A 27,922-nucleotide genomic window follows, 5' to 3' on the forward strand; every position below is an offset into this window, starting at 1 on the left:
GGAGTCCCCATCTGACATAAGTGACTCAACTGTCTCCAGCAGTGGCTGATGTTAATAATACCAAAGAGCTCTCAATATTTACCTTATAATCACTGTAGTTTAACAGTCAAGGGGAAAAGAACCCGAATGTCAGTTCTTTGCCCAGTACTTTTTTAAAATTTGTTTTAGTAACACAGAGGGGAGGAGAAAATGGTTATTGTACTGATTCTCTTTGGTCTTTGATGGACGAGCCAGGTAGAAGTAGGCAACTGGTCAAATTGGTTTTATTTCAGTATTTACTAAAGTTTTAAATATAATCACATAAAAAACAAACATTTCAAAAAGTGCAAAATATTAGAAAGCTAATCAGTGCTATTAATCTTTCCATGCAAACAATCTCTCTTGCTGAGATAAGCAATACCAATTCTGCAGCTGGAAATATGTATAAAATGATACTCTACCAGAGTTTAAAAATAGGCTTGGTCAAGAGATTGCACATGATACAACTGAAGTAGTGCAAAAAATATACAACTGAATAAGAAATTTAAGTCAAGCTTAGTACCCTGTGTAAGATGCATCCATGATACCAACACAGGGGGATACACAGGATATAAAGCTCTTTTCCAGTCACCTGCCCTTCACCACCAAGAAGGAAACACTTCTTAGTACAGACAGTGGTTTATCTAACAATCTGGGGTGATGCTGTTCATCTTTGGTTACAGGGACTCACTCTTGCTTGTCCTTTGGCTTACTCTTACAATTTACTTATTCTGTCAATAGGAAGAGTAAATTTGAGAACAACTTGATGAAAGCTTCCCCTTTACATTGAATGCTACTTAACTCTCAGTAACCCTTATTTCGGCCTCGGAGTTTATGTAGTAAATAAAGCATTTCATAGAGCTGAAACGTCTTAGTGGCCTGGTCAGCATCAGTCTGTAAGCAGACGGACACGGAGAGGCCAGGCCCTCAGCAGTACCCCAGCCTCATCTCCAGCGTGATCGTAACATTCCCTCTGCTGTCACAGAGATGGCCGATGTGAACGTTAAATGCCGGGGGTCTACGTTACCCACCTCACCTGCACACTCGGACGCTGCCTCTGCAGCAGCTGTTCCGGGCCCCACAGAGCCAGGATCCCCGGGGTGGACCCACCCCTCCCCCGGCACTGCCTGTGCCGAGGCCTGTCCATTTGCTCCCTGCTCTGCGGGGACTCAGAGGCGACAGCATCTGTTTGAAGAGAACAGTCTTCAACACTCCCTTCACACAAGTGGATGTGGCAGATGGCTTTTACAAGTTGTTCCACCATGAACACACCACTAGAAGTTTTTATTCATCACTTCATAAGCAGTCAGAGCTGTGTAACTGCAGGTTTTTCAGCGTTTATAACTTTAAACTTAAGAACTAACAAATAACTAGGTTGGACTTCATCTAGAGTCTCCCAGTTTGAAGTATGATACGATATAAAAGGGCAGGTCTAGGATATATAATATCTTTATAAAGATGTACCTGATGGAAACTAAACTGTCCACTTTAGACTCTTAGAGCAGCTCAAATAGCTGTAAAAACAATGAACAGCCTCTGTGAGTCCTAGCAATAAATCTTGTCAGTCAACTATAAGTAAACAGTATTTATAATTTTAGTCTTTCTTCATAACAGTACGTGTGGGAAACAGAAGTTGGCTGGAAAGAATCTGACTGCCCACCAGTCTCCCTCCTCCACTTAGATCTGGCCTTCAAACGCAGAGAACACCCATGACCATAAGCAGACCCAGAATGGCTTCTGAGTCTCAGGAACTCACTACCAGATTAGAATATTCTCTAAACAGTAACCTCCTAGAAAAATTTACACCCAACCCAAAACAAACTCAAGGCAAGCCTTATGCCATCTCAAGTAATAAGCAAAGAGTGTGGTACGTAAATACCATCAGAGAATTAAAGATGCAGACTACCCACAGCCATCAAGAAAGAATGGCGAATGTTTCTGTGAAGCCAGTGGTAAAAAGTAACAGGGTCTTCCCTTTGCTTTTCCACTTGCTTCCAGAGAGGAAGATTATCTTCCAGAGACCCTAGTGGTGAGTAAGTAGCAGGCAACATGCAGGGAATGACACAGCTGAGAGGAAAACGCAGGAACAGAGAGGCGGGTTTTCTGGGGAAGGATTCCTCAGTGTCCATCTAGGGGAGAAAGTGGAAGAGAGGTCATCACGCTGAAGGCAACCAGAGAGAACACCAGAGTCTGATACACAAGCTTCTAACTATTAATATATATATACAGGGCTGAGTAATGTAAATCCTAGGCTGGGCTGTCTGTACTGAAAGCTGAAACTGTTGTAACTGCAAGGAGCTCAAACCAGTCCATCCTAAAGAACATCAACCCTGAATATTCACTGGAATGGCTAATGCTGAAGCTCCAATACTTCGATGCTGGGAAAGATTGAAATCAAAAGGAGAAGGAGGCAGCAGAGGATGAGTTGGTTAGATGGCATCACTGACTCAATGGACATGAATCTGAGCAAACTCCAGGAGAGAGTAGAGGACAGAGGCGGCTGGTGTGCTGCAGAACATGGAGTCACAAAGAGTTGGACACAACTTAGTGACTGATCAACAACAACAATGTAAATCCCAGAATGGACTATATGTACTTAAAGCTGAAATGTTGTCATGGTAACTCTTAGATGGTCAGAACCATGAAGAGTCTGAGTTTAGATCCTAAAAATGACAAGTGTTTTTGGACCAAGTTGCTAGCAAAACACATGCTAACCTTTCTCTAAATGGCCTCCAGTGCTTTTTCCCATGAATTTTAACCAGAGTCCTTCTAAAAATGAGTAATAACCTAGATCTTGGTGACAAGCAACAAAAAGTACATTTCCAAGCAGCTTTTGAGGCTCCACATGTTAATATGTAGGAACAATGCTACATACATGACATTTAAAAACTTACATTAAGCAGCCTTAGGTGGTTCATTTTTACTGTAAAGGCTGATCAAGGAAGACACCCTGGGTTTGGTAGATTTCTTTGAGAACCAGCAATACTGTATCTTCAGACTCCCTGGAGAGAGAAAAGATTATGTTGTAAAAAGAAACTAACATTTGTACTAGGTGTTTTACATATACTAACAATCTACACAACCACCTTACAAGTTCATTTTTTTTACTGTTTAAAAAAAAATCTGGCTTAGAAGTGGTATATCTAACAGTGGCTTGGAAGGTAACCTAGCAAAGAAGTTGTTTATTAGGTTACCTTCTAACAAAGAAGTCTAGCATTGTGTTCTGTAATATAAAAAAGCCAGTAGTAAATGACCAAGCCCTCCCACCACAGAACTCATTCTTGGGACAACATGGAAGAGTTGTCCAATTCATCACCTTAATTTTTTAAATGTTGAGTCACCTTTTTAAAAGAAAAGCCAATACAATCATGTGGATAAAGATCAAAGATACAAAAGGATATAATAATGAAGTCTCCTTCCCACTGTTTCTAAACCACTAGTTCCCAACTTTTGACAACTGGTGTTATCAATTTCTTACGTATCTTCCAGATATTATTCAGTGTGTGTACGAGCAATTACTTATATCTCATTCATAAAGAAACATGACTATAAAAAGAACATTCATGGATTGCCTTACAGGTATATGGCTCAAACACTTTTTTAGATCTGGGGTTTGACATTTTTTGAGTCATAGACCTATTTGAGAATCTAATGAAACCTATGGATTTCTCCCTGAAAAGACATCATACACATATACTGTATACCCAAAATTGTAAGTAGAATTTCACTAGACTCGTGGACTTTTTCTGTCCCCTACAAGCTCTGCACGTGGACTGCAGGTTAAGAAATTCCTCCTATCCCAATGAGAGGAGATTAGCTAAACCAGGTATTAAAATGGTGTGATCCTGGAGCATAAATAAATGAGTCAATAGAAAAGAACAGAAAGTTCAAAAGTAAGACTTAAAAACCCACAGAAATTTAATACAATGAAGTTAGAACCTCAAATCTATTAACAGTGTTTTCCAGATGGAGAGCCACCTGGAAAATGATTTGAATCAATTCACATCTTCTTACAAGGATAAATTTGAAGAGAATCAAAGATTTACATGTAAAAATGAAACCCTAAAATATCAGAATAAACTGTGGTAAGGAATTCTCTGGAAAACAAGGAAAATCTAAGCATGACACAAATTCCAGAAGCCAAAATAGAAAAAATAAATTTGACTACATAAAAATCAAAGTTTATACTTAGCAAAAAACCAATGTACACAATGTTAAACTGGGAAAAAGGTATTTACAACTCATATCACAGATTTTATCAATTAAAAAAAAACAATATGAAACAGAGTAAAGAGTATAGATAATTCCCCAAAAAGAAAATTAAAATGGTCCTCGAGTATATGTCAAGATGATAACCTTGTAACAGAGAGGGTGATAATTACAGCGTGCATGATACGTACACTAAAAGCCACAAAACATTTCTGAGAGAAACTAAAGACCACAATACACTGAGAGATACCACGTTTGTGGGTCAGAAGACTCAGCATTATTAAGGTATCAGTTCTCCCCCGCCCCAAATTGATCCAAAGATAAAATGCAATCACAATCAAAATCCCTAAAAAGCTTTTTGGTTGAAATTAACAAGTTCATTCTAAACTACATATGGAAATGCAAAGGACCTACAATACCTCAAATAACTACTAATAGGCACAACAAAGATGAAGGGCTTATAATACCTGATTTCAAGCCTTACTATAAAGCTACAGTAATCAGGACAGGGTTTTATTGATGTAAAGACTGACAAACATCAACAGAACAAAACAGGGCCAAGGAAATTCAACAGTTTCTCCATCTGAATAAACTTTTCAACAAATGTTGCTAGAATAAAAGCCACAGGCAAAACAATGAACCTCAATCCTTTCCTCACACCATATTTAAAAATTAACCAAAAAAAAAAATTAACCAAAGTGGATCACAGACCTAAATGTAAAAGCTAAAATGACACAACTTCTAAAACTAAAGAGAAATAAGATTTGATGTTGGATTTGGGCTTCCCTGATAGCTCAGCTGGTAAAGAATCCACCTGCAATGCAGGAGACCCCAGGTTGATTCCTGGGTCAGGAAGATCCCCTGGAGAAGGGCTAGGCTACCCACTCCAGTATTCTTGGGCTTCCCTACTGGCTCAGATGGTTAAAGAATCCACCTGCAATGGGGGAGACCTGGGTTCGATCCCTGGGTTGGGCAGATCCCCTGGAAAAGGGAAAGGCTACCCACTCCAGTATTCTGGCCTAGAGAATTCCATGGACTATACAGTCCATGGGGTTTCAGAGAGTCAGACACAACTGAGTGACTTTCACTTTCACTTGGCAAAGATTTCTTATCTATGTCAGAAAAGCACAAACATCAATAAATTGGATTTCATCAAAATACATTTTTGCTTTTCAAAACATACTTGTTGGACAAATGAAAAATCACATCCTGAGAGAGAAAAAGTATCTGAAAAGGACTTGTAAATATAGGAAAATCTTGAAACTTAATAATGAAATAATCCAAATTTTAAAACGGGCAAAAGATTTTCACAGACAATTCACCAAAGATGATGCATGGATGGCAAGGCGGATCGATCAAGGTGGCAGAGTAAGAAGACATGGAACTCACTCCTTGCCAACAAACAGATCAAAATTACGTCTGTACATGGAATAATTCTCATCGGAAACTGGCAGAAAAACTCCTGTACAACCAAGGCTGTGAGAGAGATCCACATGTAATTGGGTAGGACAGGAAAAAAAGCGATCAGGTCAGCACCTGTGCCCCTGAGAGGGGACTCAAGGAAGAGGGAGAACACTGGGGCAGAGACCCATCCCAGGGAGTGAACGGTGAGAGCCTCAGGGGATGCTGCAGCCCCTGGGGTCGTAACCGGGGGAAATGAACCACCCAAGGCTGACATGAGGGCAGGTGGAACTAGCAGGAGGGCTATGGGAAAGAGGGAGGGAGGGAGTGTGTGTCTGTGTGAGTGTGCTGGCTTGTGTACCCCCCAAGGAGAGCAGGGCAGAGGGGGCGGCTGGCCAAGTGCTCTAGTGGCTGCCAGGTTCCCGGCTTGGGCGCGCACCTCCCTCCACTCCACGTCCTCCAGCAGGACGACGCGGCACTGCACAGTGTCCAGGGGCAACCCGGGCCTGGGGCGGAGCATGGGTGTTGGCAGCAGTCATGGTTGGCACTTACTCAAGTGGCGCATCAGAAGGAGCCTAGAACTCTGATGGCAGCCTCTACCCCACAGCTTCCGCAGGATACACACAGAGACTCCACACAACCCCACACAGGGACCCTGCAGGGTGGCCCCATGACAAGACAGCTGGTGGAGGCTGGGCATGGTGATGGGCTGTGAGGGGCAAGGGGGCCATGTACGTGAGACTGCGTGTGAGCAGAGCAAGGGAACAAGTGCAGCTCCGCTGGGCAGACAGCTCAGACCTCTGCCTGCAGAGGGTCCACATGGGCGCCACTGTGGTCAGTACTTCCCGGCTCTGGGGCAAGGCTTCCAACGCGGGGAGAGGGGAGAACACACACCCACAGGGAACAGAGCCAGCCCCGCCGACCCTTGCCTCCAGCAACTTGGATCAGATCCTGTCCCAGCAGGGTGCCGGCCACTGGGCAGGGGCAAGGTCTGCCTCACACCCAGCTCCAGCCCAACCCCCTGCTGGAGTGGAGACACTGGGCACATGCAGTCTGTATAAGGATGCTCCCACATCAGAACACCCCTTTTTAAGACCACAGGAGGTAAATGTTTCACCTAAATTCACAGTGACAGAGAAAGTTAAGCAAAATAAAAATGCAGAGGAACTGCTCTCAATTGGAACAAGAGAAAAAAAAACCCTGAGAAAACAAATAATGAAACAGAAATAAACAATTACCAGGTAAAGAATTCAGAACACTGTTAATAAAAATGTTAACTGAATTTAGGGAAAAGCATAGTTGAACATAGTGAGAATTTTAAAAAGGAACTAGAAAATATTTAAAAAGACCCAATCTGAAGAGAATTCAATAGCTGCCAAAAAAAGAAAAAGAAACACACTAAAAGGAATGAATAGCAGACTAAGTGATACAAAAGAACACATACATGATCTGAAAGACAGAAAAATGTAAATCATCCAATCAGAACAGCAAAAAGAAAAACATTTTTTTAATGAAATCAGTATAAGAAATCTCTTAAATAACATTAAATAACCAACATTCACATTATAGGAGAAGACAGAAGAGAGGAGGGCATCAAAACTGCAGCTGAGGTGATTACAGCTGAAAACTCTCCAGACCTGAAGGAAGTAAGATACCCAGGAACAGGAAGCACAGAGGCCCCAAACACGTTGAACTGAAGGAAACCCACACCAAGAGATAACATAATTAAAATGGCAAAAGGTAGAGAGAGGCTTCTAAAGGCAGCAAGAAAAAAAGAAAACAGAATCCCCACCCATAAGACTATCAGCTGATTTCTCTGCAGAAACCAGAAGACCAGAAGGGAGTGGCATGATCTGCAACCTACTCTGCCTAGCAAGATACCATTTAAAACTGAAAGAGAGACAAAGAACTTCTCAGACAAGCAAAACCTGAAACATTTCATCAATACTAAACCTACTCTAAAAGAAATGTTAATGGGTTTTCTCTAAGTGGAAAAGAAGAAAGAACCTACAGAGAAGAAATACAGAGTAAGGACTGAGGACCAACCACTTAACTGAGCAGTATGGAGATTAAAAGACAAAAAACTGTGAAAGCAGCTGTAACTACAATAAACAGTTGAGGGATAAACATGAAACAGGAAGATATAAAATATGACATCAAAATATGGAGGAGGGGAATAGAAATGTAGAATGTTCAGAATGTGTTTGAACTTATATGACTGCCAGTTTCAAACAAGAAGATATAGGTCAACATATATGAACCCCATGGTAATCACAAATAAAAAAAAGAACACAACAAATACACAAAAACTGAAAAGAAAGGAATATAAGCATACTGCTAAATGAAATCATTAAACCACAAAGTGTTAGTGGCTCAGGCATATCCAACTCTGAGACCCCATGGACTGTAGCCCACCAGGCTCCTCTGCCCATGGGATTCTCCAGGCAAGAATACTGGAGTGGGCTGCCATTCCCTTCTCCAGGGGATCTTCTGGATCCAAGAATTGAACCCAGGTCTCTCACACTGCAGGCAGATTCTTTATCATCTGAGTCACCAGAGAAGCTCCCTAAACCACAAAGGAAGAAACAAAAAGAACAGAGAAGAATTACAAAACAACGGGGAAAACAAGTAATAAAACAGCAGTAAGTGTTAGGGGAAGCACACTGATTGAAACCGCCCACCCTGGCCAGGAACCATAGTAACCATTTGCATGAGTTGTTTTATGACAGGAAATCCTGATAAGGAATACGGAACTAATAAACCACCACCAGCCGAAAGAGTTTGGGAAAGGTCAAGAAGAGACCCTGCCTGTCCGTCCACTTCCCAGAATCCCTCTCGCTAGCATCCATCTTGGCTGAGTGATGCGTGTGCCACCAGGAAACACTCTGAATTAGAATGATTGGCCAAAGCCACCTGGAAACTAATCCCGTCACCATAAAACCCAAGACTGCGAGCCACGCGGCAGAGCAGTTCTCCTGGGTTCCCTTACCTGCTGCTCTCCACCCGGGTGCCCTTTCCCAATAAAATCTCTTGCTTTGTCAGCATATGTGTCTCCTCGGACAATTCATTTCCAAGTGTTAGACAAGAGCCCAGTTTCGGGCCCTGGAAGGGGTCCCCCTTCCTGCAACATAAGTATACATCTATATCAATAATTACTTTAAATGCCAATGGGCTAAATATTCCTATCAGACAAAACAGACTTTACAACAATGGGTATAACAGAAGACAAAGAAGGGCATTCTATAGTGATAAAGGGATCATTACAAGAACAAGCCATAACATTTAACATATATGCATCCAAGACCGGAGCACCTCAACATGTAAAGCAAATACTAACACCTAAAGGGAGAAACTGACAATAACACAGTAATAGTAGGGGACTTTAACATCCCACTTTTATCAATGGACAGATCATCCAGACAGGAAATCTATAAGGCAACAATGGCCTTAAATGACACATTATAGACGATTTGAATATATTAGATATCTACAAGGACATTATGTCCAAAAATAGCAGAATACACTTTTTTTTTCCAAGTGCACATGAAATGTTCTCCAGAACAGATCACATGTTGAGGATAAAAATTATACCAAGCATTTTTTCCAACCACAATAGCATGAAACTAGAAGTCAATTACAGAAAGAAAAACGGGAAAAGAACTCACACTGGAGATTAAATGATACGCTACTAAAAAAAACAATGGGTCAATAGAGAAATCAAAAAGGAAACCAGAAAATACCTTGAGACAAATAAAAATGGAAATATGACTCTCCAAAAATCTATGGGATGCAGAAAAAAACAGATCTAAGAGAGAAGTTTATAGTGATACAGGCCTTCCTTATCTGGTGGCTCAGACGGTAAAAGTGGCTGCCTACAATGTGGGAGACCCGGGTTTGATCCCTGGGCCAGGAAGATCCTCTGGAGAAGGAAGTGGCAACCCATCCCAGTACTCTTGCCTGGAAAATCCCGTGGACAGAGGAGCCTGGTAGTCTACAATCCATGGAGCCGCAAAGAGTCAGAGACAACTGAGCAACTAAACTTTCACTTTTCACTTATTTCCTTGAGAAATAAGAAAAATCTCAAACCTACCACCTAAAGAAATTAGAAAAAGAAAACAATCCAAAGTCAGCAGAAGCAAGGGAATAATAAAGATCAGAGAGAGAAGAAATAAAACACATCTTAAAGGAAAAAAACAATAGGGATTCCCTGGCGGCTCAGTGGTGAAGAATTCACTCGCCAATGCAGGAAACACGGATTCAATCCCTGGTCACTACGCCTGTACTCTGAGAGCCCTGAGACTGCAAATACTGCATCCAGGTGCTGCAACTACTGCAGCCCGTGTGCCCGTGAGCCCATGCCCCACAATGAGCAGTCGCCGCAATGAGAAGCCCATGCACTGCAACAAAGACTAGCCCCCGCTTGCCACAACTAGAGAAAAGCTGGTGCAGTAATGGAGACCCAGCACAGCCATAAATAAATACAAAATTTTTAAAAACAATAGAAAATATCAATGAAAACAAGAGTTAGTTTCTTGAAAAGATAATCAAAAACTGATAATCAGGCTTGCCAAGAAGAGAGAATCCAAAATAATCAAAATAAGAAATGCAAGAGAAATACAACTGATACCACAGAGGTAGAAAAACATAAGAGGATACTATCAATGGTCATATTCCAACAAATTGGACAACCTAGAAGAAACGGACAAATTTCTAAAAAAACATAAAAATTGGCAAGACTGAAATCAATAAGAAGCAGACCATCTGAATAAACCAAACACTAGTAGTGAAATTGTATTTGTAATTTAAAAAACTCGCAGGAGGCTTCCCTGGTGGCTCAGTGGCGAAGAATCTGCCTGCCAATGAAGGAGATACAGGTTCGATCCCTGGTCCGGGAGGATCCCACATGCCTCGGAGCAACTGCGCCCATGCACCGCAACTCCTGAGCCCGTGCTCTAGAGCCCAGGAGCCGCGACTGCTGAAGCCGTGTGACCTAGAGCCCATGCTTCGCAACAAGATAAGCCACTGCAATGAGGAGCCCCCACGCTCTGCAACTAGAGAAAAGCCTGCGCAGCAACAGAGACCCAGCACAGCCAAGAATAGTAAGTACAAATTATAAAAAAAACTCCCAGGAAACAAAAGTCCAGGACCAGCTTCCCTGGGGGATTCTAGCAAATTACAAAGATTTAAATACTCATCCTTTTTAAACTATTCCAAAAAATAGTTTAAAGAGGAAGAAGAAGAGGAAGAAACCCTCCCAAATGCATTGTGAGGCCATCATATCCTGATACCCAAGTCAGACCAATACACTACAAAAAAGGAAAACTACTTATCAATGTCTTTGATGACTACAGATGTAAAACTCAATAAAATATTGTAACAAACAACCCAAAAAATAAATAAAAGATCATACACAATGATCAAGTGGGATTTATCCCAGGGACACAAAGATGCTTCAATATTCACAATTCAATCAGTGTGACACACCACATCAACAAAAGGAAGGACAAAAATGACATGATCATCTTAATAGATACAGAAATAGTATTTAATGAAATTAAATATACATTGACAAAAATTCTCCAAGTTGGTATAAAGAGAACATAACTTAACATAATAAAGATTGCCTATGACAAACCCACAGCTATCGTCATACACAACAATGAAAAGCTTAAAGCCTTTCCTCCAAATTCAGGAACAAGACAGATGCCCACTCTTGCTTCTTCAATGTAACATAAACAGTACTGGAAGTCCAAGCCACAACAATCAGAGGAATGGAAAGGAAGAAGGAAGAAAAAGCACCCATGTTGGAAGGGAGGAAGTAAAACTGTCACTATTTACAGACGATGTGATACTTTACATAGAAAACCCTAAAGCCTCCACCAAAAAGCTACTAGAACAAATGAATTCAGTAGACTTACAGGATACAAGATTAATATACAGAAATCTAATGCTTTTCTATATGATATTAATGAACTATCAAAAAGTAAAAAAAAAAAAAAAAAATCCCATTTAAAATTACATCAAAAAGAATAAAATGCCCTAGGAATAAATTTAACCAAGGAAGTGAAAGCCTATACTCAGAGAATTATAAAATGCTGAGGAAGGAAACTAAAGATGATATAAAGAAGTGAAAAGATATTCTGTGCTCTTGGATCAGAAAAATTAATATTATTAAAATGACCACACTACCCAAAGCAATCTACAGACTTAATGTAATCCCTACTGAAATACCCATGACATTTTGCATTGAACTAGCACAAATGAATCTAAAATTTATACAGAATCACAAAAGGCCCTATATTGTCAAAGTTATCCTCCCAGACTTCAGACTATACTACAAAGCTACAGTTATCGAAATATATTTAGTACTGGCACAAAAACAGACACACAGAACAATGGAACAGAATATGGAGCCCAGAAATAAACCCACACACCCAGAGTCAACTAATCTACAACAAAGGAGGCAAGAATATACAATGAAGAAAAGATAATTTCTTTGATAAGTGGTGCTGGGAAAACTGGACAGCAACATGTAAAAGAATGACATAAAATCTCTGCACACCATATAGAAAAATAAACTCATAACAGATTAAACATCTAAATACAAGAGTGGAAACCACAAACCTCCTAGAAGAGAACACGGACAGAACACTCTTTGATATAAATCATAGCAAAATATTTTGGGTTTGTCTTTCAAAGCAAAAATAAGCAAATGGAACCTAATTAATCCATAAAAGCTTTTTGCCAGCAAAGGAAACCATAGACAAGATGAAACCAAAAGCTACTGAATGGGAGAAAATATCTGCAAATGATATGAGCAATAACAGGTTAATATTCAAAACATATAAACAGCTCATAAAGCTCAATATAAAAAAAAGTCCCCAAATAACCCAATCAAAAAAGGCAGAAGACTGAAGAGACATTTTTCCAAGGGAGACATACAAATGGATAACAGGCACATGAAAAGGTGGTCAATATCACTATTCCCCAGGGAAATTCAATTCAAAACCAAAATGAAACATTACCTCACACCTGTCAGAATGGCTGTCATCAAAAAGAACACAAATAATAAATGTTGGCAAGGATGTGGAAAAAAGAGAACTCTTATCTACTGCTGGTAGGAATGTAAACTGGTGCAGCCACTGTGGAACCCAGTATAGAGGCTCCTCAAAAAATAAAAATACAACTATCATATGATCTGGCAACTCCACTCCTTGGCATATACCCAGGAAAAACAAAAACACTAACTTGAAAAGATATATGCATCCCAGTGTTCACAGCCACACTATTCACAATAACTAAGATATGGAAGCAACCTAAGCATCCATCAACAGACAAATAAATAAAAATGTGGTACATATTTACAATGGAATAATACACAGCCATAAAAAAGAACAGAATTCTGCCATTTGCAGCAACATGGATGGACCTAAAAAATATTATGCTTAGTGAAATAAGTCTTCATTGTATCACAGGTATTTGACAGATGTAGAAAAAGCAGCATAGGCCGGTGTTCATTTGGAATTAGAATGATTGCTTGTTCAGATAATTATTAATACAAAATAGCACAATCATGTCATTTGAAGTTCCAACCAAGGAAGACAAATGGATAACAGGCACATGAAAAGTGCTCAACATCGCTAATTCTCACAAAAATTCAATTCAAAACCACAACGAAATATCACCTCACACCTGTGACCTCACACCAGGCTGTCATTAAAAAAGTTATAATAATAAATGTTGTTAAAAATAAACACAAATAATAAATATTTGGTCTTAATAAACAAAGAAGGCTGAGTGCCAAAGAACTGATGCTTTTGAACTGTGCTATTGGAGAAGACTCTTGAGAGTCCCTTGGACTGCACTGAGATCAAACCAGTCAATCCTAAAGGAACTCAGTCCTAAATATTTTCTGGCAGGACTGATGCTGAAGCTGAAGCTCCAATACGTTGGCCACCTGATGTGAAGAACTGACTCATTGGAAAAGACCTTGATGCTGGGAAAGACTGAAGTAGGAAGAGAAGGGGACGACAGAGGATGAGATGGTTGGATGGCATCACCGATGCGATGGACTTGAGTTTGAGTGAGCTCCAGGAGTTGGTGATGGACAGGGAGGCCTGGCATGCTGCAGTCCACAGGGTCACAAAGAGTCGGACATGACTAAGCAACTGAACTGAAGACCAAGAAAACCCCCAAAACAAAAAGGAACACTTACCAGTAGCACAAATGGCTTTGTAAAGCAAATAAATATTCATTAAAACTTTCAATGGGCTTCTCCTGAAGCACGTAGTCAATGCGCTGGCCTCCATTCAGCATTCCCACATGGATGGGGGGGGCTTCCTCTTTCACTGGCACAGGGTTCTCTTCTGTGTTAATATCTGGATATGAAGGAACCATGGTCAGAACATAGACGCTTCCAGCCCTCCAAGGCTGTCCTTACCTCCCCTCACACTCCAGCCTCAGCAGACGACGAGCTACTCTGCTCTGAAAGCTCTCTCTCATCTCCTCTCCATGCCCTTAAAGCTTGTTCTCAAGCCACACTGATTTTATCCAATCCTCTTTCTTTCCTATACCTTTGACAGCTAATTCCATTTACCTTTGGTTTACAAAATAAATGCAAGCAGGGTTAGATCTCCTTGGGCAATTGACAATTAAAGCAAAAGAATGCAGTATTAACTGTGAAATCAAGAGAAGTGTCCTAGCTAGTGCCCAGCCAGGAAAACAAAACTGACCCATGAATACACAGACAGTCCCCGGTAAGGCAAGGCTCTTCACAGTGTGGGCTCTTAGCGTCGCTGCCACACTGCCAGAGCGGGGAGTGCTTTAAAGCCTAGCTACTAGATGCTCAGCTTCTCTTAACATTTTCCCTCACAAATAATGTGTTTCCACAATTTGTGGCTATTTGATGACAGAAAGAAACCAGCAGAGCTGAAGGCCCAGTAGGACTCATAGTATAGTGTTGGCTCTAAACAATAACAAGGGGAAAGTTAAGAAGACCCAGGGAGAATAAGAACCAGACATCAGGGAGTCCCTCTTATCTGGCCTGGTGCAGGAAACCACTGTGTACAGTGTCACTGACCACTAGGCTTCTCTGAATTTGACTCAGGTTCTGCTTCTGTTTCTTCTGCAGTTTCTGAAACTTGTAAGGCGGGGTATGGAGCTCTGGTGAAAGACTTCCAGGCCATCCGCAGCGAACCTAGCAAGTTATTCTTAAGGTCCATGCTCATCCTGGTCAAGCCCTCTCTCAGTTCTGAAACACATGTGAAAAAGAACACTACATGGTTTATAGAGGTAAAAGGGCTCAACATAGCCAAGCAAAGTGAATGAGGTCCAGTCAGCCTGCACTGATCAGAAGGTCTAGAATTATCAGGTTTTGGACTCAAGACATACCTAAGTGCATCCGCTTCCTGCCTTTATGATGTGGGATCAGCATTGGCTCAAATTCCATTCCTGGGACCACCATTGGTTCAATCCTATAGGCCACAGGATCAAACTACATGCAGAAAACAATAGTTACATATACCTCTGCTGATCATAATGATGGTTTCAGGAATATGAAACATTATAAGCTCATTTATTTTTAAATATAGTAGTTCTGCCCTCTTCAATTCCCCATTCATACTATTATAAATTTTCTCATTACTACAAAATAGAAAAAGTAAATCAACACAATAGAATATCATATGCTCTTTACCAATAAGCCCTAATAGTAAAGTGAAATCACAAGAGCTAACCATGCTTACAGGGTGATAAATATTGAAGAAACCTTTGCATGTTGGAAATCTGTAGTTGGGGTCAATTCTTTTTAGTCCCCGGACAGTAAGGAACATTCCAATGGGAGATCCAAAGGCAAAGAATATTTCTGGTTTATAGATGAGCCGGGGGTATTTTACAGGCACCTGCATGAAGGAAATGAAAGCATCTCTTATTGATAATAAAAGTTACATCTGTTCCTACAATACCAATAGCAAACAATAAAATGACCAAAGAGAATGAGTACTGTTTACCTGCCCAATGCCGACGTCCAGACCATTAGTACTACTGTAGAACTCTGACTCTTTGGGGATATTAGACATATTTGCCCCTGCAGGTGATTGCGGGGTTGGTCTGTTAACACCCTAAAGAATAAAAAATAGTTCTGTGGAGCTGCTAAGTAGTAAAAATATCCAAAGGATTATACAGTTTTCTATTGGTTTAAAAGGAGGCTTGGGAAAGTTTTGAAACAACAGTCAACAATTTTCAGAAGAATCTCTCAGAAAACAAAGCTAAAGAAAACCAAAGCTGCCTTAAATTATGAACTGATATCCCTACATGCTCTGAAATGATGAAAGCTGTACAAAGCCTTCTGGGTAGTAACTGCAACTTTGGGCAACCATCATGAGAGCAAACGAAAGCAGAGCACTGTGGGCTATTGGGGGCTACTGAAGAGTTCAATGAAGTGCTATGCCTTTCTAATCAAAGCAAACAGTATGTCTCTATCAGCCTCAAATCAGAACCAAGCAACCTGCTAAACGGTTGAAAGATAATCAACTAGGCTATGGAAAGGAATTCAGTGGCCAAAAATACTCAGTGCACAAGCACTGTTACAACATGGTTATACCTTGAATACATTATGCTAAGTGAAAGAAGCCAGTCACAAAAGGCCACATATCGTATAACTCCATTTACATGAAATATCCAGAATAAGAAAATACACAGAGACAGAAAACAGATCAGTGGTTCACAGGAGGGAGGAATGGGGAGTGACTGCTATTGAATATGATGTTTCTATCATGATGGAATGTTCTGGAATGCAATAGTGGTAATGGTTATTCAACTCTGAATATACCAAGACCCACTGAATTGTATATTTTAAAAGGGTGAATTTTATGGCATGTGATGTGCAATATATTTCAATAAACTAGTTGTAATGCAAACCAAAAAAGGAAAAAACCTGAATGGTAGAAGTCCAGGGGAGATAAGACTTCTGACACTGATAACATTTTTAAAGATATTAATAAAGAAAATGTATTTAATTTATAAAAAAGAGAGCCAAAGGTAAATTTTAAAACTGCTTAGCTCCCTATACACCTCACAAAGCACGAGGGTACAAGGAAGTCAACACACTGTTTAATCCCATAAGCTATATTAAGCACATACCATCGAATTTTTTCTGGTCCTAAAGTAGTTTAGTATCTTCTTTCTTGGTCCTAAGGGAATTCCCATTTCCTGAAGGTCTTTGTCTGTACATAAAGTCTAAGCATAAAAAATCAAACACTGTTTTTATTTCTAGGCAAAATAAAGGCAATTAAATGTCCTGTTCTCTGAGAGGAATAGGCCTAAGCACTCTGCTGTTCTTGGCTTTACACGACTAGGAGTCCCCAGTGGTAAAGCATCATTAATAACTTTATCTTCTTAATAAAGAGCTTAAAAAAGGAATATAAAATATCAATACTGGAGTTATAAATGCTGTAGTAATACAGATATTATTGCAAAAAAAAAAAAAAAAACCTACAGAGGTGAGTATCTAACTTCACGACAGAAAAACCCTCCACGGTTTCCACACTCCTCAGATGTTCCATCCCCGAGAAAGGTTATGTTCCTGCTTGCGCACATGAGCAGTGAGAACATAAAGCAAACACAGAGCACAAAACAGACCAACAATCCAGGGGTCAGCCAAAGGGCTGCTCCTGACGAGGGAAGTCTTCCTTCGCCTCCCAGATTAGATCAGCTCATCCCACTGTACACTCCTAAACTGTGCACTTCCCCTACTTACAACTGAGCACAGTTGTAATTAATTATGTGTTTGGCTATCTGTGTCTTTTCCACTAAGCTATAAGCACCATGAGGTTTGAACTGTATCTGCCTTATCAGCACTCTACCTCATACTTGGTACAGCTGCCTGATCATTGTAGGTATTTACTAAATACCTGTTAAATGAACAAATGTGTCACAAACCTAAAAAAAAAAAAAGGCACAACCAAGGTGGCAAAAAAATAAGCAAATACCCACAAGTAGAGCTCTGGAAAGTGTAACAGAAAATAAGAGCTGGAAAAGTCAGTGGCCTTTACACCTGCTCTCATGTTTTCAGAGCTGTGCTGGGTTTTAGTCTTTGCTCTATTGCTATTATCAACGTGGCTCCTCTGAACTTTGAACTCCCACAAAGAAAAGATCACTTTATATGATGGAAAAAAAAAATGCTAAAGAGCATTACTAATGATAAAGTATGTATGACTAAAATGCTTCTAAAGGGCAGGCTCTTAGCCAGCAGTATGATGAAAATAAGCAATAAAAATACTGAAAATGGAACAGAGTACAGTTTTAAAAGATTATTTTTACCAGAGCTTCCTTATCTATTTTCTCCTTCTCAAAGATACCAAAGAACTCAGACAGTTGAAGTTTCTTCAAATCTTCCTCCAGTGTTGGTGTATCTCCTTGATCTATGAAAATACTTGGCAAATCCTAAAAATTAAATTGTAAAACTTATATTGTCTAAATTCATTTAGATATTTTTATTAATATTACTTTGCAATAAAGAAAAGCACTATGTAAGATAGCCACATAGTATCTTAACTTTGACTAAATCAAAATGTATATGAAATATAAACTAAAATGTGATTGATCTTTAAGTTTTTGCAGTCAATTGAAACTTTATATGTTTTTAAATAAATGAATCTGTGACTGAATGACTATTAACGTATTCATCATCATCATTAACAAAACTTTCCCTGAGCTCTTAGTAGTGTTTTTTTTTTTTTCCTTAGTAGTGTTTAAGGACAGCTTTCAAGCAGAATTTCTATAAACTATATCAATTTACATTCAATTCATTCTTCATTTCCTCATATGCAAATTCCATTTAAACTCAATGATTCTATAATAACAGATCAGTAGTGCATATTTATAATGAAAATAAGATAACCATTAATTATTTTAGAATGTGGCACATGTTTATAGAAGCATATTACTATCTTGCTTCTATCATCCAAGAATAACAGAGATAATTACAAATCTGTTAAAATTAAAATAAATGTAAATTTAATATTATGGTATGAGACTAAGGGGGGAAAAAAGTCTAAAATCTAAAAATCCCTACTAAGAAATAGTACAAGAAAACCTATCTGAACATCTAAATTACCTTTTCACTGTCAGTATCTCCCAAAGAATCTTTCTGATTTGTTAGGATATCAAACAATATAAGCGAACCTGTAAGTAAAACAGAAGAGGGGACAATTTTGAACCATTAGCACTGAACAGCTGTCTTTTACACAAAAAAGGAATAAGCCAACTACCCATGTAGCAAAACCTACTAAGTAGGGAGTCTCTCTTCCAATCCACCATCACCCTTCCAGCCCCTTCCGTACTTCATCACAGACCAGTCCTAGACCTCTGAATCTGACACTGATAAGACACTGTACTTCAAAAATACCTAAAAGGTCTCCATACAATGTGACAGTCCTCTCCAGTCACAGGGAATTCATTACCTAAACTATGACCAGCAATGGATACACTCCCTTTGAAATTAGGGTTCCTCTGCAGAAAAAGTATATAAATTCGGTTCATTTCAGAAGCGACTGTGTCCACAATAGTCTGACAGTAGGTGGGGCTGTTGTAGAAGAAGACATCCAGAATCGTGTCGTTGGTAAAGTGTCTGAGGCGGTTAATGCTAGGCAGGGTTATTCGCTGCAGATCTCTGAAAAAAAGGAAAGATGCTTTAAGCAGAAAACTTAAATACATTCCATAACCTCCTTTATGCTAAAGAAATAGTAAAGCTGCAATAGTAAACACTAATGAGCCACTAAAACATATTGGAAGAAGATACACACCATTCCCTACTCCTGACCCAAGCTGGTTAAACAAAGGGATTGTTCAGCACTTAATAATATAACTCTAAGAAAATGACACAAAAGTACAAAAAGTTTTTTGTTGAACAGAATTTTATATACACTCAGCTAACAGCAGAGATGTTCCTAAGCATATTAATGATCAGAAAACATTACAATCACAGGTAATAACTCAAAGGTGTAAAGTACTACTCACACATCTACACCAGTGGAATGCAAGGGACTATGCCAGTTGACTGGGAGAAATTCTACCCTCCCAATCTGCTGATTTTCTTGGGCTTTCTTAAAATGCGTCTGTAGCAGGTTCAAAGAAACACTGCGAAAATCATTAACTAGAAAAGAAAATTAACTAATGCATTAACAGTGAAGCAATCAATTCACAGAATTAGGATGTAACAGATCATATGATTATACCACACTCATCTACATTTGCTTAGAGCACATACTGACTAGAGTCAAAACTAGAGTTATATTTAAGAAAAATTAATAGTGCATATAGGAAAAGACATTCCTTTCATATAGAACTGCTTTTACTATACAAAACATTTTCATTAAACACACACACACACACACACACACACTAACTTCAAAACTTCTGTGTCAGATGAACTGTTTCAATTTTTTAAAAGAATCACCTGACTATGTCAGTTGGCCTTGCACTCAAACAATCATTCATTATTCAGTATTTAGAAAAACCACTGATGTTCAGAATTCATATTACATTGATCTTAACCTTCTAGAAAGTTTATGCTTTGAAGCATTAGTATTAGGATAAGATTCCAAAATTGGGACAATTAGACTATGAATACTACTTTTCAAAATCAAGTTAATGACTTAAATATTCCAATTAGAGTATCATGAGGTTTATCACATTTTAAGTTGAAAAAATGTAAGTTTCAGTTATTCATTTAAACTAGATTAATTTTATGGTCATATATTTATGGTTCCCTTTAAATTTGGAATAGTTACAAACAGGACAGTCACATCATAAAACAATTTTATCGGACTTGAAGGCTTATTCACTCAAGAACTATTAGTTAAGAGTATAAACCTATTAGCCTAAGGAAGTTACTAGCACTTTAGGTATAAGCTGGGAGGCTTTACCACCTTGCCACCTGTCTTCAGCTCTCCAAATCTTATTATGCAGCTAAGAGGACAGCCTAAGACAACACTCTCTCGGCTCAGAGGAGCACTAACAGTCCTTTACGTGATCTAACCTGACACGTTTTGCAAACCTACCACACTGTACAATGCTTCGAAAGCGGAGATCACAAGCAGGTCCGATCCCATGGACTACAAAAACCAAGTGATCTATTTGTAAAGGTTCCCCTACAAGTGAAATTATAAAGAAAAGTTATTCAGTGTAACTAGTCATGTATTCTAAAATCAAACATTCACAATAAGTAGGTAATAGAAATGGGTAAGTTAAACTATGAGCAGGTTTTTTCTAAAGACACAAATTTTCCTATATTTCACTACTTAGTAAAAATATTGTGATTTTACTTTGTTTCTAATTTATCTCAAAAGTGTTTCTAATTTATCTTAAAATATTTGGTTGGTGCAAAAGTAATTGTGGTTTTTGCACTATTGAACTTTTTGCCATTTGATATCAGAAAACATTTTTAATAAATATGATTATGTTATAGATCTAACATCTAAATGTGTTTTAATACACATTTCTCACCTTGTTTCTTTGCTAAGTATTATTACTTGCTGTTTATTTTATATTTATCTTAGGCTATGAAAATGATGTTAGACAAAAAGCAAATTCGAGTGATTTTCTTAAATAAGGTCAAAATGGGTTGTAAAGCAGCAGAGATAACTTGCAACATCAACAATACATTTGGCCTAGGAACTGCTAACGAACGTACAGTGCAGCAGTGGTTGAAGAAGTTTTGCAAAGGAGATGAGAGTCTTGAAGATGAGAAGCATACTGGCCAGCCACTGGAAGTTGATAATGACCAACTGAGAGGCATCATCAAAGCTGATCCTCTTACAACTAACAAGAAGTTGCAGAAGAACTAACATCAACCTTCTACAGTTGTTCAGCATTTGAAGCAAATTAAAAAGGTGAAAAAGCTCGCTTAGTGGGTGCCTTATGAGCTGACCAAAAATTTTAAAACTTGTCGCTTTGAAGTGTCATCTTCTCTTATTCTGTGCAACAACAATGAATCATTTCTGGATCAGATTGTGATGTGGGACAAAAAGTAGATTTTATACAACAACCAGCGACAGCCAGCTCAGTGGCTGAACCAAGAAGTTCCAAAGCATTTCCCAAAGCTAAACGTGCATCCAAAAAAAGTCACGGTCACTGGTGGTTTGCTGGCAGTCTAATCCACTACAGCTTTCTGAATCCCAGCGAAACCATTACATCTGAGATTTGCTCAGCAAATCAATGAGATGCACTGAGAACTGCAATGCCTGAAGCTGCCACTGATCAACAGAAAGGGTCCAATTCTTCTGCACAACACCACCCAACCCCATGTTGCACGAACACTTCAAAAGTTGAACTAATTGGGTTACACAGTTTTGCTTCATCTGCCATATTCACCCAACCTCTTGCCAACTGACTACTACTTCTTCAAGCATCTTGACAACTTTTTGCAGGGAAAACACTTTCACAATCGGCATGAGGCAGAAAATGCTTTCCAAGAGTTTGTAGAATCTAGAAGCATGGATTTTTATGCTACAGGAATAAAACTTATTTCTTGTTGGCAAAAATATGTTGATTGTAATGGTTCCTATTTTGATTAATAAAAATACGTTTGAGCCTAGCTATAATGTTTAAATTCATGGTCCAAAACTACAATTAGGTCTGCACTAACCCAGTAAGTCGGTGAAAAAATTTTTCAGGATTTTTAAACTTTTTACTTTGAAATAACTGCAATCTTACAGAAAACTTGAAAGAATAGTACAGAAAATCTCTTTTTCACAGATTCCATACTTCTAACATTATGTGTGTGTGTGTGTTCACACACATTTATTTTTAGAACCATTTGGGAGTAGGCTGCATACATCATCAGACTACACACATCACACCTCTTTAAACCTTCAATATTTTGTGTATTTCCTGAGAATACTCTCTTGTATAGCCACAGGGCAGTTACCAAATTCAGACAATTTGACGACAGAATACTTAAAAGGAATTTTATAATCCAGTTAAATATACTACAAAACCAACCATAAACACCCCTAGCTAGAGACCAATGGATAACCATCAGGGTTCTACTGAAAAATAGTTTTCCCTCGTTGAAAAACTTCAAGGACAGAGTTGCTGCTGCTAAGTCACTTCAGTTGTGTCCAACTCTGTGCAACCCCATGACGGCAGCCCACCAGGCTCCCCCATCCCTGGGATTCTCCAGGCAAGAACACTGGAGTGGGTTGCCATTTCCTTCTCCAACGCGTGAAAGTTAAAAATGAAAGTGAAGTTGCTCAGTCGTGTCCAACTCTTAGTGACCCCATGGACCGCAGACTACCAAGCTCCTCCATTCATGGGATTTTCCAGGCAAGAGTACTGGAGTGGGGTGCCATTGCCTTCTCCGCAAGGACAGAGTTACCAGGAATAAATAAGCGAGCAGGAAGAATCACATTTCTTAGAATTAGGACTAAGTTCATTTGTACTTAGTGACTTCCTGATCAGTACTGCCCAAATTTTATCCATCCCACCATATATACTTAGCAACTTCAAAAGAGATTTTTATACCTATTAAGATTCTCACTAGATGAAGTAATGCTAATCTTAACTTAGAATAAGCCCATTGGATTAAAGGCCATTTTTAAGCCTCAAGGTAATAAAAGTCATAGAAAAAGGCCACAGTTTAAGTCATAAACAAGTATATCAGAAGATAAGAAAAAAATGAATGATTAACATTACCACAGTGAATGTCAACAGAGATGTTCTCAACCCCCCTCTTCACTGTTCGAGGTCGACCTTGCTCGGCGGGTGCTGAACCCCATTCATCGGACCCTGCAACTGGCTGGTAATGCACCATAAGCTTAAATAAAAAAGATGAGAGCAATAAAGATATTTATTCCACATTAAATACATCTTAATACATAATGAGGGGTGGGGACAAGTCTTCCAAAATATAAAGTGTGAAAGAGAAAGTCACTTAGTTGTGTCCTACTCTGCCATCCCATGGGCTGGAGCCTGCCAGGTTCCTCTGTCCATAGAATTCACCAGGCAAGAATAATGGAATGCATTGTCATTTCCTTCTCCAGGGGAATCTTCCCACCCCAAGGATCAAACCTGGGTCTCCTGTATTGTAGGCAGATTCTTCACTGTCTGAGCCACAAACACTGTCAAATCTCAACTGGAGTTTTGCTATGTAACTCCTACAGTTTGAAATGAAACACAAATGAAATACTTGAAAATACATTAGGCTAATGTTCTACACTTTAAATATCTCACTATTTTGTCAACTATACCTCAATAAAGCTAAAAAACAAAAGGAAAAAGAAAATGTATCAGGTTAACATATCTTTCCACAACATCCTACACGTGAAAGATACGCCTACCTAATATGTCAGTAATCTTCTTAATCTACAATAACATAATTTTCCCTAAGGAAATTCTCCTCGCAAGAGTTGAATGATGGAGAAGGAAATGGCAACCCACTCCAGTATTCTTGCCTGGAAAAGTCCATGGACACAGAAGCCTGGTGGGCTGCAGTCCATGGGATTACATGACTGAGCATGTGTGCACGAGGGTGGAGGGAGATGGGTTGGTAGCAATAAAGTGGTAGAAATCAAAAAAAAAGTTGAATGAGCAAATAATGGTAGTGGCCACAGTTTTAGATTTCATAATTGTGAATGCAATATAAAAATTTCCAAAGGTTATCCTATGTAGAATCGCTAGAAAAAAGAAACCACTAAGAATTAATTGCATTCTCTTTAGTAACTCAATTAATCTTAATCCTAACATTAAAGAAGGGCCTTAATTTGCTTTACCTTTGGATTGTGTAATATAATAATTTCTCTGTTGGGAGACTCCAATTTCTTTTTCCATTCATCCAGAGTTACAGCAAGCATGTAAGTTTCCTTAAAACAAAACACATTTCATTAGATTTCTCTAATGGTTTTTCTATTAAAACTGAACCTCTCTACAAGAATACTGCTAGATAAACAATTACAGTAAGAATATCTTTACTTCAATTTATCAAATTTATTTTAATTCTCTTTAAATGACAACAGATACTAGTATAGAATAAAACAAAAAACAATCACCAAAAAATAATCATTCTGCTTCTATCATCTAGACTGGAAAAAACAGCTATACACATTTTGATATATTTCTTTCAATGATATTAATGCATGTATATTATCCATAAAATTAGGATATTACATATAAAGTTCCTTCTCTTGATTTATCAAATTTATTTTAAAATTATTTTAAAATTACAATATGTAACAGTATAGAACAAAGGAAAAAATCAGTTCTAATCCCATCATCTAGTCTAGAAATAATCATTGTTCACATTTTGATATATTTCTTTCAACAATATTAATGTCCTACTCCGATTTAAAGCAAATTTCAGAATAGTTTCAGAGCAAGAAAAATAAAAAGCAAAAATGAACAACTCTGTGGTCGTAGTTTAAATACTAACAATGATCACCATTAGAGAAAAAAAATTTTAAAGACATAACAGTTTCTGTAGTATTTTAAAATCTGAAAACTTCTTTATCCTGAAACTGACTTGCAAAAAGAAACGCCATAAACTGTGCTGCAGATAGAACCAAGCTCTCTTTATAAATTCACAAAATAAGTCACAAAGAGGAAGAAAAGACTATTAAATAAGAGAAGAAAAAAATGAAGAAAATGAGTAAAAAAAGAGGTCAAAGGAATACCTCTAGAACTTGGCTGAAGCTCTCCGAGTATGGAATATACTTATTATCTTTGTCTCCCTTGTAAAACCAGGTACATCGTCTCACTTCTGAAGCCAGTTCATCCCAGTAAACAGCATACCGCATCCTCTCCCCCAAATGAACATCATATCTACCCCCATCAGTGGGAACAATTCTATTATAATCTTTTCCTATTGAGGATTGGAAAGGGGAAAAGAAGCACATAGTATAGCAAAATAAAATACAACTGCCATTACCCCCAGAAAACTGAGTTATACTCTAAATAAAGTTATAAAACATATGAATGATCCCTTTCTTCTTGTCTAAACCATCAAATCATTCTTGGCTTTAATGAAACATGAAAAAAATAATACCCAAATACTATTTTGCTCTTTTTCTGAGAAGAGATTATAGTATCCCTTTAAAAAACAAAAAACTATAAATAAGAAAGCATTTCTGAATTTTTGCTTAAGGGGTCAAAAGGTAGATTAATGACCTCATGATGACAAAGTACTAACCAGCATCATTCTTATTCTGTAAAGTAAGAAAAACAAGTAAAAACTTAAAGGATTCATTCTTATGCAATGTGACACTACCACCCATCACTCTTTATAAACAAAAACTGAAACGTAAGAAACATTATTGGATAACTATGCAGAAATTACAGTAGGCACTGTTTTCAAAATACAGACCAAATTGTTGAATATTATAAACTCACTGGACAGTAATGCAGAACTTCGATATTAAAATGCTATAGGAGATAACTAGAAACAGCACTCACTATAATGACTATCATATTACAGTTTTAGAGGAATGACAGTAAGTCCTCGCCTGTTACAAGTCATCACTTTCACCCTACCAGAGCTATATGCCTCCTCCAGCTGCTGCGAATCCTGAGAGTTGAAAGGAATCCATGTCTCCTTAGAATCTATTATCTTACAATAAAACCAATGAGGAGAAACTGGTTCATACAAACTGCCAGCATCCATGTCTACCAGCTCAAAGGAACTACACGAATTTGGTGATGGAGATGGGTCTGACTGGGACGACTGTTCCTGCTGTGACTCCACTGATGACATTTCGTTCTCTAAAAGACAAAAGAAAACTCTCAGAGAAAAAAATTTCCTTCTATTAACAGTATAATTGTTCATACACACACACACACATACAAACAGGGTTATTTTTAGAAGGAATTTCTGAAAGAAAAAAAAAACTAAGGCGGCCACACAATTTAAAATAGAAATAACCTAAATTAACAGCTTTTTGTTTGGTTGGTTTTTGTTTTTTTTTAGGGGAGGGAAGGAGGCTTCAAACAAAATGCTTCTTACAGTTAGACCAACGGGCTTTGCTCTGATCTCCCAATCCTCTCAGAAAACTATGGTTTTAATTAAACAAAACTGGAATCATGAGAAACGCATGGTCAAAATCTTGACTGCAAAAAAACATCACTTTACGCCAATTTCCAATTTAAATCTAGTGCCAAAGCCACAAACATTTACTCCAACTGTTTTTAATAACACCTGCTTTTAGACTCCAGGCTACGGGAATTACAACATTGAAAATAAAACTATTCACTTAAGATAACAGTCACTTCTTATCAATCCTTGCAGGGTGCTGAAGCACGCACGATGGTACAAATTTCTGAAAACGCGAACCCTCGCTTGGGGCCACTGCGCGCACGCGCGCGCCCACTCGCACAGCCCAGGTCTCAAGAGGAAAAAAGTAGCAAGTGACCTCAAAAGCCTCCTTCCCCCAAGGAAGACTGACCTGTGTGTTTCCCCTTCACCGCCCAGCAGAGACTAACCAACCCTGCAGACAGACCACAGAAGGGAAAGCCCAGGCTCCTGCGAGGAGAGCGTGCGAGACCATCTCGGCACTCAGTGCAGCTGGACCGCGAACACCCGGCCTCCCTCCGAGCCGCCGCTCCCCGGCTTCCGCCACTTTTAATCTTTTTTCCCCCCCAGCACGAATCTACCTCCACCACCTCGCGTGTCCCCTCTCCCCAGGACGCCGGGCCTCCTGCAACCCAGGTTTGAAACCTCAGGGCTCGCGGACGCCTCTCCCCGTCCCGCCTCCGGCCCCGCAGAGAGCAGCGGGACGCGGGTGGAAACCCGGTGACTTTCCGGAGCCGTCGATACCAAGCGGGCCCAGGCCGCGTCCCTGGGACCGAGGCCACCCCCCGCCCCGCCGGGTCTGGTCCTCCCGGGCCCTCCCTTCCCTGCCTCCGGGCATCGCGCCCTCCTCCGTCCCTGGCATCTCCATCCCGCAGGGCCTCCCAGCCGCCCCTCGGGTCGGGGGCCCGGGGCCCGGGGCCCGGCCACCGCCCCCGGCTTGCCGCCGTGGACTCACCTGGCTGCCTCAGAGCCTCTCGCGCTCTGATGCCCTCGCTCAGGGGGACACGACATGTCCCCGCGGAAGCCTGCCCCGCCAGCCGGGGCGGGGCGGGGCGGGGCGGAGCTTGCGGACCCGCGGGGTTCGCGCCAACACCGTTCTCCACCGCGCTCCCAGCGGGCGAGCGGCCAGTTGGCCGGGCCGCCGAGAGCAGATCGCTGAGGTGACGCGAAGCTCGCCGCAGAGCGACGGCCGGGGCTTGGAGACCCGCAGGAGAGCTGGCGGGAAGTGTCGCGAGA

The 27,922-nt window shown here is 39.6% G+C and overlaps 1 protein-coding gene across 3 annotated transcripts; it reads right to left on the reverse strand.

Moving 5' to 3' along the window:
• Window positions 1-246: 246 nt before the first annotated feature.
• On the reverse strand, window positions 247-27,727 carry DDHD2 (DDHD domain containing 2). 3 transcript variants are annotated; one of them, XM_020876219.2, is made up of 18 exons: window positions 27,642-27,727; window positions 26,152-26,379; window positions 25,296-25,483; window positions 24,399-24,488; window positions 23,323-23,443; window positions 20,688-20,777; window positions 19,645-19,780; window positions 19,089-19,297; window positions 18,743-18,810; window positions 17,947-18,069; window positions 16,768-16,863; window positions 15,636-15,746; window positions 15,372-15,527; window positions 15,019-15,121; window positions 14,708-14,878; window positions 13,844-14,006; window positions 2,913-3,020; window positions 247-2,147 (listed from the first exon to the last, which is right to left on the reverse strand). In XM_020876219.2, the coding sequence occupies exons 2-17, from the start codon at window positions 26,369-26,371 to the stop codon at window positions 2,939-2,941; spliced, it is 2,127 nt and encodes a 708-aa protein (XP_020731878.1). In that variant the 5' UTR covers window positions 26,372-26,379; window positions 27,642-27,727; the 3' UTR covers window positions 247-2,147; window positions 2,913-2,938. The 3 variants fall into 3 exon arrangements, with proteins under 3 accessions (XP_020731878.1, XP_070315991.1, XP_070315990.1); XM_070459890.1 differs by having other exon boundaries at window positions 14,708-14,902; XM_070459889.1 differs by lacking the exon at window positions 27,642-27,727 and having other exon boundaries at window positions 14,708-14,902; window positions 26,265-26,353.
• Between the last annotated feature and the right edge of the window lie 195 nt (window positions 27,728-27,922).

This window comes from Odocoileus virginianus, chromosome 32, assembly GCF_023699985.2.
Source record: "Odocoileus virginianus isolate 20LAN1187 ecotype Illinois chromosome 32, Ovbor_1.2, whole genome shotgun sequence".
In the NCBI taxonomy this organism is placed as follows: Eukaryota; Metazoa; Chordata; class Mammalia; order Artiodactyla; family Cervidae; genus Odocoileus; species Odocoileus virginianus.

Coding starts and splice junctions, on each gene's coding strand:
- DDHD2 (XM_070459890.1), bottom strand. CDS start 26,371: ATGTCATCAGTGGAGTCACAGCAGGAACAGTCGTCCCAGTCAGACCCA. Junction 15,122..15,371: donor TCTTCAATATTTATCACCCT/GTAAGCATGGTT, acceptor TTCTGCATGTAG/TTTGATCCTGTGGCCTATAG. Junction 14,007..14,707: donor AAATTCAGAGAAGCCTAGTG/GTCAGTGACACT, acceptor CTTCATATCCAG/ATATTAACACAGAAGAGAAC.